The 11,054-nt window shown below is 35.0% G+C and overlaps 2 protein-coding genes across 3 annotated transcripts; one reads left to right on the plus strand and one right to left on the minus strand.

Moving 5' to 3' along the window:
- Positions 1–572: 572 nt before the first annotated feature.
- On the plus strand, positions 573–6,384 carry LOC122592414 (pumilio homolog 5-like). Of its 2 annotated transcripts, none has more exons than XM_043764632.1 (10): positions 573–712; positions 1,635–2,175; positions 2,300–3,252; positions 3,669–3,810; positions 3,910–4,017; positions 4,205–4,417; positions 4,505–4,615; positions 4,697–4,891; positions 5,123–5,294; positions 6,044–6,384. In XM_043764632.1, the coding sequence occupies exons 2-10, from the start codon at positions 1,699–1,701 to the stop codon at positions 6,064–6,066; spliced, it is 2,394 nt and encodes a 797-aa protein (XP_043620567.1). In that variant the 5' UTR covers positions 573–712; positions 1,635–1,698; the 3' UTR covers positions 6,067–6,384. The 2 variants fall into 2 exon arrangements, with proteins under 2 accessions (XP_043620567.1, XP_043620566.1); XM_043764631.1 differs by having other exon boundaries at positions 1,650–2,175.
- A 421-nt stretch (positions 6,385–6,805) lies between these two features.
- On the minus strand, positions 6,806–9,728 carry LOC122592945 (18S rRNA (guanine-N(7))-methyltransferase RID2). The gene is made up of 9 exons (XM_043765279.1): positions 9,547–9,728; positions 9,389–9,464; positions 8,877–8,960; positions 8,393–8,448; positions 8,223–8,279; positions 7,875–7,924; positions 7,481–7,633; positions 7,220–7,355; positions 6,806–7,129 (listed from the first exon to the last, which is right to left on the minus strand). Exons 1-9 carry the CDS (start codon positions 9,643–9,645, stop codon positions 6,965–6,967), a joined length of 876 nt encoding a protein of 291 aa, XP_043621214.1. The 5' UTR covers positions 9,646–9,728; the 3' UTR covers positions 6,806–6,964.
- Between the last annotated feature and the right edge of the window lie 1,326 nt (positions 9,729–11,054).

Here is an 11,054-nt window from a genome sequence, read left to right on the forward strand (position 1 = left end):
AGTTATACTTTTAGGCATATTATTATACATATGGACCATTATCCTTAAATTAAATATATATATATATATAATATTAAAAAAAAATATGGTAAAAGCTACTACATTTTTTGATAATAAAAAAGGTAAAATAATGTTGACACATGTGCTTTCATAAAATTATCCTAAACAAATAAAACACTCCAAAGTCCAAACAAAGCAAAAAACATCTTCCTTGCTATTTTTAGTCTTAAAAATTCATTTAGATTGAAAACAAGGAGATTGAGTGTATATACTCTATCTATCTCTATATATCTCTATATATCTATATCTATATCCTTAATATATATATATCCACCATGCTGACTGCAGCATCTAATGAATAATCGGATTCCCATTTTTAAACCAAAAAAAATCTCTTTGGCAGGTTACTCTCTTGTCTTTTTCTCCTTTCCTCAACTTCTTGTGTCATTATTTGTACCCATATAATAAAAATAAATTAAAAATACAAAACTTATTACTATTATTTTTGGAGTATAATAAAAGAAGATTAAGAAGATTGGTATTAGCACTTTTATTTTATTTTTCACCTTTAAACCCCACCCCCATTTCATTTTCATTTTCAACTCCCCCTTTTTTTCCTTCCCTTTGATCACCATCATCACCTGCTGCAGCTATTTATTTTCTCAATATTTTCAAGATTTTTGTATATGCAGCTTTTTTAAGCAATACCCAGGTGAGTTTTTTGTTTTGTTTATTTTAGTATGTTTTTTTTGTAATTCTTTGAAGTGGGTTTTGTTTTTTTAGTTTTAGGGTTTTGTTAAGTTAATAATAAGTTCCTTATGAAGATTTTGTATGTTTTGTTTTTGTTATATAGTTAGTAATTACAATAAACTGCATGTGTTTTTGTGGTTTTTTTGTTAATTTAGCGAATAAACGGATGAGGTTTTCCTTATTCGAGTTTATTTTACTCACGGCATAACCGGGGTATTTTGTGGCTTAGAGAATCTTGAGGTTATATTGATTAAAAAGTGTTATGAGTTGATCAAGTTTGTATCTTTTTGTTAATTTGGATATGGGTTTTGTGTTTCTTGATTAATAGTTTCAAGAAAGTTATAAAATTTGTTGGATTTTGCTTGGTTGTTGAGAAAATGAAGTCAAAATGGAAGTGAATTATTGAGGTCAATGATACAGTATTACAGTATGTGTTTAGTGAATTTAAGGAATATAGTCAGAAATAGTATATTAAGAGGATTGAATGGGTATTACTATCATGCCCTTGGTAATAAATGTTAATATATAATTGCCTAAGCATTTACATCTTTAATATATGACAATAGCATCTAGTTGTCTAGGGTGCGTGCAAGTCTTCACCATTAGATGATGAAGTTTCCCTAATGTCGTATCCCGACTGAATGTTACCATATGGCAATACAGATGTACATGTGTTAAACAATCCAAAGTCGGCTCTACCTTCACCTTTTGCCATGTACTAATCATTATTTACGAATTTCTGTTTATAATTCGATGTAGACACTTAAGCACCCATCCACCACTTGCATTGTACGGCTGCACTTCTAATCGTCAGAATTAGTAATTTAAAAAAAGTTTGTTATATAAGTTTTTTTTTTTGTAAAAAAATTGTTGGGATTTTGAAGTTGAATTCTGGACAGTAAGTTATTCGACGCAAAGATGGAAGAATTTTGAGAGGGATGTAGGAAAATGGCAACTGAAAGCCCGATCAGAATCATGGAAGCAAATGAAAAATGGGCCTCACAAGCAACGTTTGAGGAACTGGGATTAGTGTTAAAGGGCCAAAACTTTCAAGAAAAACAGAGAAATTCGGGTCCTAATAGAAGCGGAAGTGCACCTCCTAGCATGGAAGGTTCATTTGCAGCTATTGAAAACCTCATGTCTAGACATAAAATTGCTGCAAATGCAAGTCCAAACCATGCTGCTGAGTCTGAAGAACAACTTCGGTCCGATCCTTCTTATATTGCATATTACTCTACCCATGTCAATTTGAACCCCAGACTTCCTCCGCCTATCATTTCAGATGAAAATCGACATCTATTTCGTAATGTAGCAACTATGGGAAACAATCCAATATTTACATCTTTTGAAGAGTCTGCTGGTTTGACTCAAAGTAACCTTTCAACTCACGAGGAAGAAACAGATGATGATCAATCAACGAAACAGGTAAATAACTTCTTCATAGCAGAGAAAGTGATTTATGTTTTGTTAGTGTCTTGTTTAACATTATACATGTACATATGTTTAAAGATATTGTTAAAGGTATAACTACCAAGTAATCTTCATACAGGAAAATTTTACTCAAGATAATCAGGAAGGTGATGATATGGGGCAAAATTTGTATACTAATCCAGACAGAAGTCCAATTGGTAATTCAGAAAACGATGTATCGACTAGTGCTATTACTGATGTAGATATTACAAGCATAGCAAACGGAATGGCTGCTATTAATATGTCTAGCATCCCGAATACAGAAAGTCAAGGTCAAACATACCGACAACAAAGAAGTATGCTTCAAATTAATATTCCACCCCCTCAGTTAGTTTCCCAAGGTCAAACATTTATTGGCATGAATCAGTTTCATCAAAGTCCCTCAAATTTTGAGGTACAACGGGTACTACAATCGTCACCATATGCATCCAGTTCAGCCTATATGATGCCAGGAAATCATGTTTACCAAAATATGTACTTTCCTCAACAGTATGCAGTAGGTGGATATCCATTTAATCCTCCATATGTATCTGGATATCTCCCTACTCCCCCGGTTCATATGCCTTTTGATATTAATGCTTCTCCTACCTATGTTGGTCAAGGTCAAAGTCAAACTTCTATGCAAAATCTGAACAAGTTTTATACGCATCCTGGGTTACCATTTCAACCTCCATTTGCTGAAAGTTTGCAGCTTCCTACTCATGGAGATGACCATATACAAAAACAGCAAACCTTTGGAGTCATGGGTCATAGTAACTTGCATCCAAGAAGAATAGATTCTACAAATCCTTACTACTATGGAAGCCCAACTCATACGGGTATTCTACAGTTTCCAACCACAGCCTATGCTAGTCCACCTGTGCCAAGATCGCCAATTGGTGGGGTCAGTCTTCACAGAAACGGAATGAGGCCATATGGTGGAAATCAAGTTTTCAAAGATCCAAAAGCATATTCTTTTCTCGAAGAACTGAAATCCGGCAAAGGTCGTAGGCTTGAGCTTTCTGATATTTTAGGCAACATTGTTGAATTCTGGTGAGTGATGTTAAAATCTGAAGCATACTTTTTATAGGTGGCAACATGGGAGGGTTGGATGACTAGTTTACATGTGTTCGTGTGAAATGGGTCATTTTTTAGTACAGGTCAAAATGGGCCAGATCAGGTAAATATGACCTACTAAAACTTTACTATTCTATGATTGCACACTCAATATTGTTGCAATGTTGGTCTACATATACGAATACGACTTAGGAGGTTGTATTCACTAAAAGTAGATTTTAGGCGGCTTTCAAGTTTCAACCCTGTTCCCCTATTAGATATACTTTGGATTTGACCAGTATGAGAAGACAAACCAAATCGGCCCATTGACTTATTAACAAGTTAACAATCTTGCCTCTTATATTTTGCTTTTATTAGAAGAAATGACATCATATTTGAAACTATTAACACAGTGGTGATCAGCATGGAAGTCGATTCATTCAGCAGAAATTGGAAATATGTAGCAATGAGGAGAAGGAATGCGTATTTAAGGAAGTTCTCCCTAATGCCTCTAGTTTAATCATCGATGTTTTTGGTAACTATGTGATTCAAAAGGTATTATGGGTAAATGTGTAATTTTACATACCAGTATTACTGACCGTTTATAATCTCTTCGAGTTCGCTTTTTGAGTCTCGACTTTGGTTTTATTGCAGTTTTTTGAGTATGGTAGTGGTGAGCAAAGGAGGGAGCTTGCAAACCAGCTTGAAGGTCAGATATTGCCTTTAAGTCTACAGATGTATGGTTGCCGAGTCATCCAAAAGGTAGACAAATATTATTGTTTGACTAGTGTGAAATATATTAAATACTCCCTGATAATGACATTGTCAAGGATTACTGAAGTAATCATGGTTTAAGACATTCACGGAAGGATATTTGAATTTTTATTGCTATGGAAGGATTAGTTGAAGATTAGATTATATATGACATGTTTCTTTTAACTTATGTTAGGCCCTTGATGTTATAGAGCTAGAACAGAAAATTAAGCTTGTTCGTGAGCTTGATGGACATGTTTTGAGATGTGTTCGTGATCAGAACGGAAATCATGTGATACAAAAGTGTATAGAGAGTATTCCAATGGAGAAAATTAAATTTGTAATTTCATCCTTCCGTGGTCAAGTTGCATCCCTTTCAACACATCCATATGGGTGTCGTGTGATACAGGTATGTATGTCACTTATATACTTTTGTATTGTTGTAACAATATAAACTATAGAGGTTGTTTTTGATTTTCTACTTTGTTGCTTATAGAGGGTACTAGAACACTCCCCAGATGAATTACAAAGCCAATTTATAGTCGATGAGATATTGGAATCCGTTTATACTCTCGCACAGGATCAGTATGGCAATTATGTAACTCAGGTTTGTATTTATTATCTTTAAACTTGTTTAAGACTAGAGGTTCCAATTTAACCAAGCATTTCTTCTCAATGCCACTTGTAGCATGTTTTGAAGAGGGGAAGGCCCGAGGAAAGAAGCCAAATTGTACAAAAGTTGGCGCCGCATGTTGTACAACTAAGCCAACATAAATTTGCGTCTAATGTAATTGAAAAGTGTTTGGAATATGGTGATTCTAATGCTAGAGGAGTCTTGATTGAAGAGATCGTTGGTCTTGGCGACAATAGTGATAACTTATTGGTAAGTGATCTTTTCTGAAGTGCATATTCTTTTTCACCTTTGTGCTGTATGTAAAAGGGTCAAATTATCTCTGTGGGAAGAGGTTTTGGTGTTTTAAGTCATTATATTTTGTAATAGTGGCTGTTCAAAAAGAAATAAAATATTTTGTAATAGTTGGTTGTTACGAGTGTACTTTCTATGCCCTTTGTGAAAGGTTATTTTGTAAGTGTGAAGTGTGATTTTGATATGTAGGCAATGGTGAAAGACCAATTTGCAAATTATGTTATCCAGAAGATTCTTCAAACATGCACAGCGGATCAGCGTGAACTGTTGCTTGGTCGTATAAAAGTCCATCTCAATTCATTGAAGAAATATACTTACGGAAAACATATCGTTACTCGTTTTGAACAATTATATGGGGAAGGTGTGTATCTGTTTTCTTTTTTATGTTTGTCGTTAGAACTATAAGTTATTTTTTCTGTAGGGGTGGGGTTTGGGATTCTTTGGGATGTGCGTTTGAACATGTATCTGTTTGGAATAGACAAATTATTTGACCCAGTATTTTATCATTTTGGGGCATATAATCAGTTTCATGTCTTCAACTAAACTAAGTATAAGATAATAAGTACCTATAATACAACTCATACCGCATACCAGCTGTCGCTTCTTATGAAAATTGCTATTTATCTTTTGGGGATTTTCCATATGCGACTTGAATATCTAGAACACCGTATAACACATTGTAAATTGGGTAACTTGAAATTTTTTAGGGAAGGTTGGATCTGCACCTAAAAGACTTGTTAAACCTTTTAACCTCTAAGTGAACTTGCCATTTGTTAGCTCCAAACACCAGCATTTCACAGGCCTTGGTTTCTTATGTTGTAAATTTTGAATTTGTGAGTGAAATATGAGTAACAGTTTTTCTGCATTTTGCCTTTTATGAGTAGAAATGTAAACTGAAGCTTGTTTGAGGCGTAGTTTCCTTACCTGGGGAAGTGTTTTGATTTAGCTTATTATCTGCACCGTAAGCTTATGTACAAAAGGAGCTCTCTAGAAGCCGATTAGCTTATTTATCCCATACACCCTTTATTTTATACCAACACCTGCAACAGGGCATTATCAACCATTCTTGATATGGATTTGAATTTGATATGTTTTAAATGTTGTTTGCAGAAGTTCAGACGTCTGGTTCATAACCCAACTATCGGCTGAACACATTTCAGTTGAAGTGTATCGTCCCTGCATGCTTTGCTGAAATGGAAAAACGAGAAAAAGATATAGTGAAACACAGGTTTCTTAGAATCCCAAAATTCTCAACTACCAGTCCACATGTATAGATCACATTTGAACAATTGTGATGCAGAATAGCAATCATCCTTGCAGCTGTTGTACATTCTTGAACCATTTGTCTAAGCGTGTGTTGTCAAACATCTGTTTTAGTTAGGAAGGGCTCTTGTACCTTCTTTCACGTTTAATTCATTAGAATAAAGATTTGATATGGTTTTTAGCTATCATTCAGTCGATTTATTTTTATTGCAAGTACTATTCCTTCGTCACAAACCGTAAGGGCGCGTGAAACACAGGTTTCTTAGAACGTCCCAAAATTCTCAACTACCAGTCGACATGTATAGATCACATTTGAACAATTGTTAGCACAGAATAGCAATCATCCTTGCAGCTGTTGTACATTCTTGAACCATTTGTCTAAGCGTGTGTTGTCAAACATCTGTTTTAGTTAGGGAGGGCTCTTGTACCTTCTTTCACGTTTAATTCGTTAGAATAAAGATTTGATATGGTTTTTAGCTATCATTCAGTCGATTTATTTTTATTGCAAGTAGTATTCATTCAACACAAACCGTAAAGGCGCGTTTTGTCCACAGAATATTATATAAAAACCCAATCACAGTTATCGCCAAGTTAGATAAAACATCAAAATTGGAAAGGTGAAATGTAATAAATTACATAACCTCAAAATTCTCAATTAGTAATTCTCAATAGTATATGGTGACTTTCGGTAGAACATCAAGATGTAAAAGGTGAAACATATTAAATCACATAACCTAAAAACTCTCAATAGAGATACAACAAAGATGATCAAAATCGAGCCTTCCTTTTGCGGGCGGTGTACTTTGTATCAGCAGGGACAACATTTCCTTTGCTCCTCATCTGCTCCTTTTTCTTTAATACCCATGATCTTGTCTTGCCTTTCTTTGTTGTTTTTTGCTTTTTTCGTGGCCTTTGTCTATCTGAGACAGACACCTACAGAAAAGACAAAAAAAAAAACTCAACATATAGAAATCACTTTTGGTGCAATTTTGATCTTCAAAATGCTGTCACAACACAACTTACAGTTTGGTTCTCTTCGTCGCCACTACTATCGTCATTTGAACAACTGTTTCCATCTTCACCTTTGGCACTTGGTGTGGTGGTGGTCATAGAAGGTGGCCCACAGCTTAGTACAAGGTACTCTTTTCTTTTCTTTGAGCTGTTTAAAAGATCATTGCAGATTAGGGAACCACATAAGTTTCAAGATGAAAACAAAATTTTCAAACTTTGCAGACCCACAATGATAATACTTCAAAATCTGAAGACTATCTCTACAAGTGATACCTGTGGGGGTAATCAATGACAACACCGCCAGCAAATCCGGCACGCATTGCAAAACCTAAGATTAGCTCTCGTTGGGCATTATTTTCTGGATACAATTGAAAAACGGCCCTAGCTCCCCTGCTCAAGCATCTATAAAGCGAACCAAAGAAAGCCCTGCAAGAAGACACGGACAGCAGTAATTCATTACTGTTTATTTCATAATCATTGTGATTGTTGAACCATTTGAAGTAATTGCTGATTTCAAGAGCAATATTAAGTTCATGCCCATTAGGTTTTAGAAAAATAAAAAAGATAAAATCAATCTTTGGTGGGTTTTGTTATTAGAGGGAACAAACAATTGAGCTATGATCATTATGTACACTTTAAGAATAAGGAGAAACGTGATTGTACATACTTCAATCTAAGTCGTGGCTCATGGCAAGATTTATCAGCATTGCACAACCACTGCATAATAAATACAAACATGAGAGCATGAACTTTTTTAACTCCTAATCAACACACTTGCTAAAGTCAGACATCAGTATAATCCAAATTACATCTTAATAGACTAGTAGAAGCAGCTACAATAAGAAACTCTAATAAAGCCACACAAATCTGTGAGCGATGAAACTGGGAACAAACATGACCTTCCCAAGAGCAATAGACGCATGTTTTTGAGCCAGAGTAATGGTACAATGAGATTTAATAGAAATGTTGACCAATGTATAAGATTTAGAAAAGATAAACACATAAGTATATAAACCTGGACAGCCGATATACTGATGGCACCATCGATCACTCCAGGACGGAGCCCTAGTCCCTGCATATGCAATAAAACACTTGAGAACAGAACAATAATAAAAATAAAATTCTGGTAGTTCAGTTAACTCTAAAATATGTAAAATATAAGTAAAAGGGAAAAAAGATGGCTACCTGACCCATGTCAGCAAGTATAAGATCGCCATCCACCTCCCGCTCCAAAGCAACGTCTGAAAAAGGTAAACTTTACATACGAGTGTCCCAAATAAAAGCTATGTTATCAATTTCGGTGAAATTTCGGTTTTCGATGGTGGGACATAATTTCGGTATTGAATTTCGGTTTATATATCGTTTCCAAAATTTTCGGTGGTTTTGACCGAAATTTGACCAAAATACCACCGAAATTACCGAAATTTGACCGAAATTTCGGTGAATTCTGTTTCAGCACTTCCAGGTTTTATCTTTTACTCTTATTTATGTATATATATATAAATACATATATAATATTAGAATTACCGAAATACCACTGAAATACCACCGAAAAAAACGATATTTCGTATACCAGTCCGTGACCGAAACACCGAAATTTATGTACTTGACTACTTAGAATAAAAGTATATTCCTCTGATATTTTGTGAAAGAGAAGACAGAGATATACCAAGCATTGAACGCGATATATCTAGTCCAATCCATTGATGTCCATTTTCAGATAATGTTTCACCACTAAGACCCGAACCACAACCTGCAAATCATCAGAGCAAAAACAATCAAGTCCGATTACTCCAGGGACAGAACCAATAACAACAACCCATCAGCTCATAAACGAGACGTTTTTCCATCAAGAAAGATCTCCATTTTTTTCAATTTTCTAAACCCAAAACCTATAACACACTTGAGAAAATTCCTTGTTTCTTGAGCATTTACTAATATTTGCTAAAGACATATAAAAACATGTCTGCTTATGAATTTCGTAGCAACACAACATACGACCCAACACTAACAAACCTTTTACAAATCCCATGTCTATTACTTAAACATATGACACTAAGCAGTTCCTAATACTCATTTCAGCAACTTCTCCTTATCTCAATTTTTCTTAAAAACAGATATTCACTTTTCAGCAATACATACATACATACATATATATATATAAGGAAAAAGTAAAATTACCTATGTCTAGAAGCAATCGAGGAACATCATCATCAGGCAATGCAAGTAGCTCTAGTGCTCTCTCTGATAGCTCTGCCTTTTTATTTTCACAATATTAACAATCATTATATATAATATTCATGTATATATGTATACAGGATATATATATATATATATACCTGAATTCCAACGATACGAGAAGATGAAGTGTATTTGCGAGCTTCAACATCGTCATAAAAAATCTCCGGTGGTGCTTGTAGCTCCGGCCGGGATGACATCACGGCGGCTGCGACAGCGGTGCTTGTTAGGGTGTTGCTTGGGGTTTACTGCTGCAAATTCCTCTCTATTGGACAAAGGGTTTCTACTCAGAATTAGGTTTTCATTTTTATGTTGTTTTTTTAAAATTTATATATACATCCTGAGAAATAAGGTGAGTTGCACATAAAACCCTCAAATTTAGAAAAATTCTCCATTTTAAAAGCGTTATAAATAACGGATTGGGATTTAATCCAATGGTCAAAGTTGGTCCTATAAAGTTGGATCAACTTTAGACAATCTCAATCCATAAATAACGAGAGAAAGGTACTTGCGCGCTGCGGTGGTAATGAAGGTGATGGCGGGGTGGTGATGTAATGGCGGTGGCGGTGATGAGGTGATCTACCTGACAGGCTTCGCCTTCGAATTTAAAAATTTGTCGAAAATATATATCGAATGACCTCTCTAATGAATGAGCATGAAAATTTAAAAACACCCATATATTTTTTTATATATATAATTTATTGAGGTCAGATTTTGAGATAAAATATTTTAAATAAATTAGAGAATAAAATAATTTATGAAGGAGAGAAAAAAAAAATGAGTGATTGAGATTTGAGGAGAGAGAAAGGTTATTATAGTTATCTATACTATCTATACTCCCTTAATAAGCAAACTACCCCACCCCTCTTTTAACATCTCTACCTTTAAAATGTCTTTTATGCCCTCCTAATTTACACTACCCTATTTTTTCTCCATCACGCTCATTACACACACATACGTTCATCCGATTTTCGATTTTCTCTCCCTCCCCCTTCTCTGCTTTTCTCCCCCCATAAAGACCATCCACCACAGCCCCAAATACCACCATCCACCGCCGCAATCCACCTTCTATGTACGCTATCCCCCCATAAATACAATCCACCACCGCCCCAAAAACCACCATCCACCGCCGCCGGCTTATTTTTTTTCTTTTTCATTGCCGCCGCCCCACAAACCACCATCAAACCACCTGCATTTTTTTTTTATTCCCCGCTGCATCGCGTGGATACAACGCTAGTCTAATAAAACAAAACACCAAATTTTTTCCTTTAAACTTTCTATCTTTGAAAAATAAAAATATTGTTCTTCTTTATTTACTAATTTAAACATCTTTATCTAATATACATATAAAACCTTTAATGAAATAATTGACAGTATAGATCCTCCAACAAATAAAATAACCACAATATCACATTTAACATCAATTATTTTTACATTCACCATCATCGTCTCCCCATCACCGCCCCACCACCGTCACCACTACCACCTCCGCCATCATTACCTCATCGCCGTCGCATTGCGCGGGCATAAGTTTAGTTTTAAGTAAATGTAGAATAGATATGATTTACATTTTAAGGAAGTAAATATTGAAACTTAAAATGTTAAACAA

This window comes from Erigeron canadensis, chromosome 3, assembly GCF_010389155.1.
Source record: "Erigeron canadensis isolate Cc75 chromosome 3, C_canadensis_v1, whole genome shotgun sequence".
In the NCBI taxonomy this organism is placed as follows: domain Eukaryota; kingdom Viridiplantae; phylum Streptophyta; class Magnoliopsida; order Asterales; family Asteraceae; genus Erigeron; species Erigeron canadensis.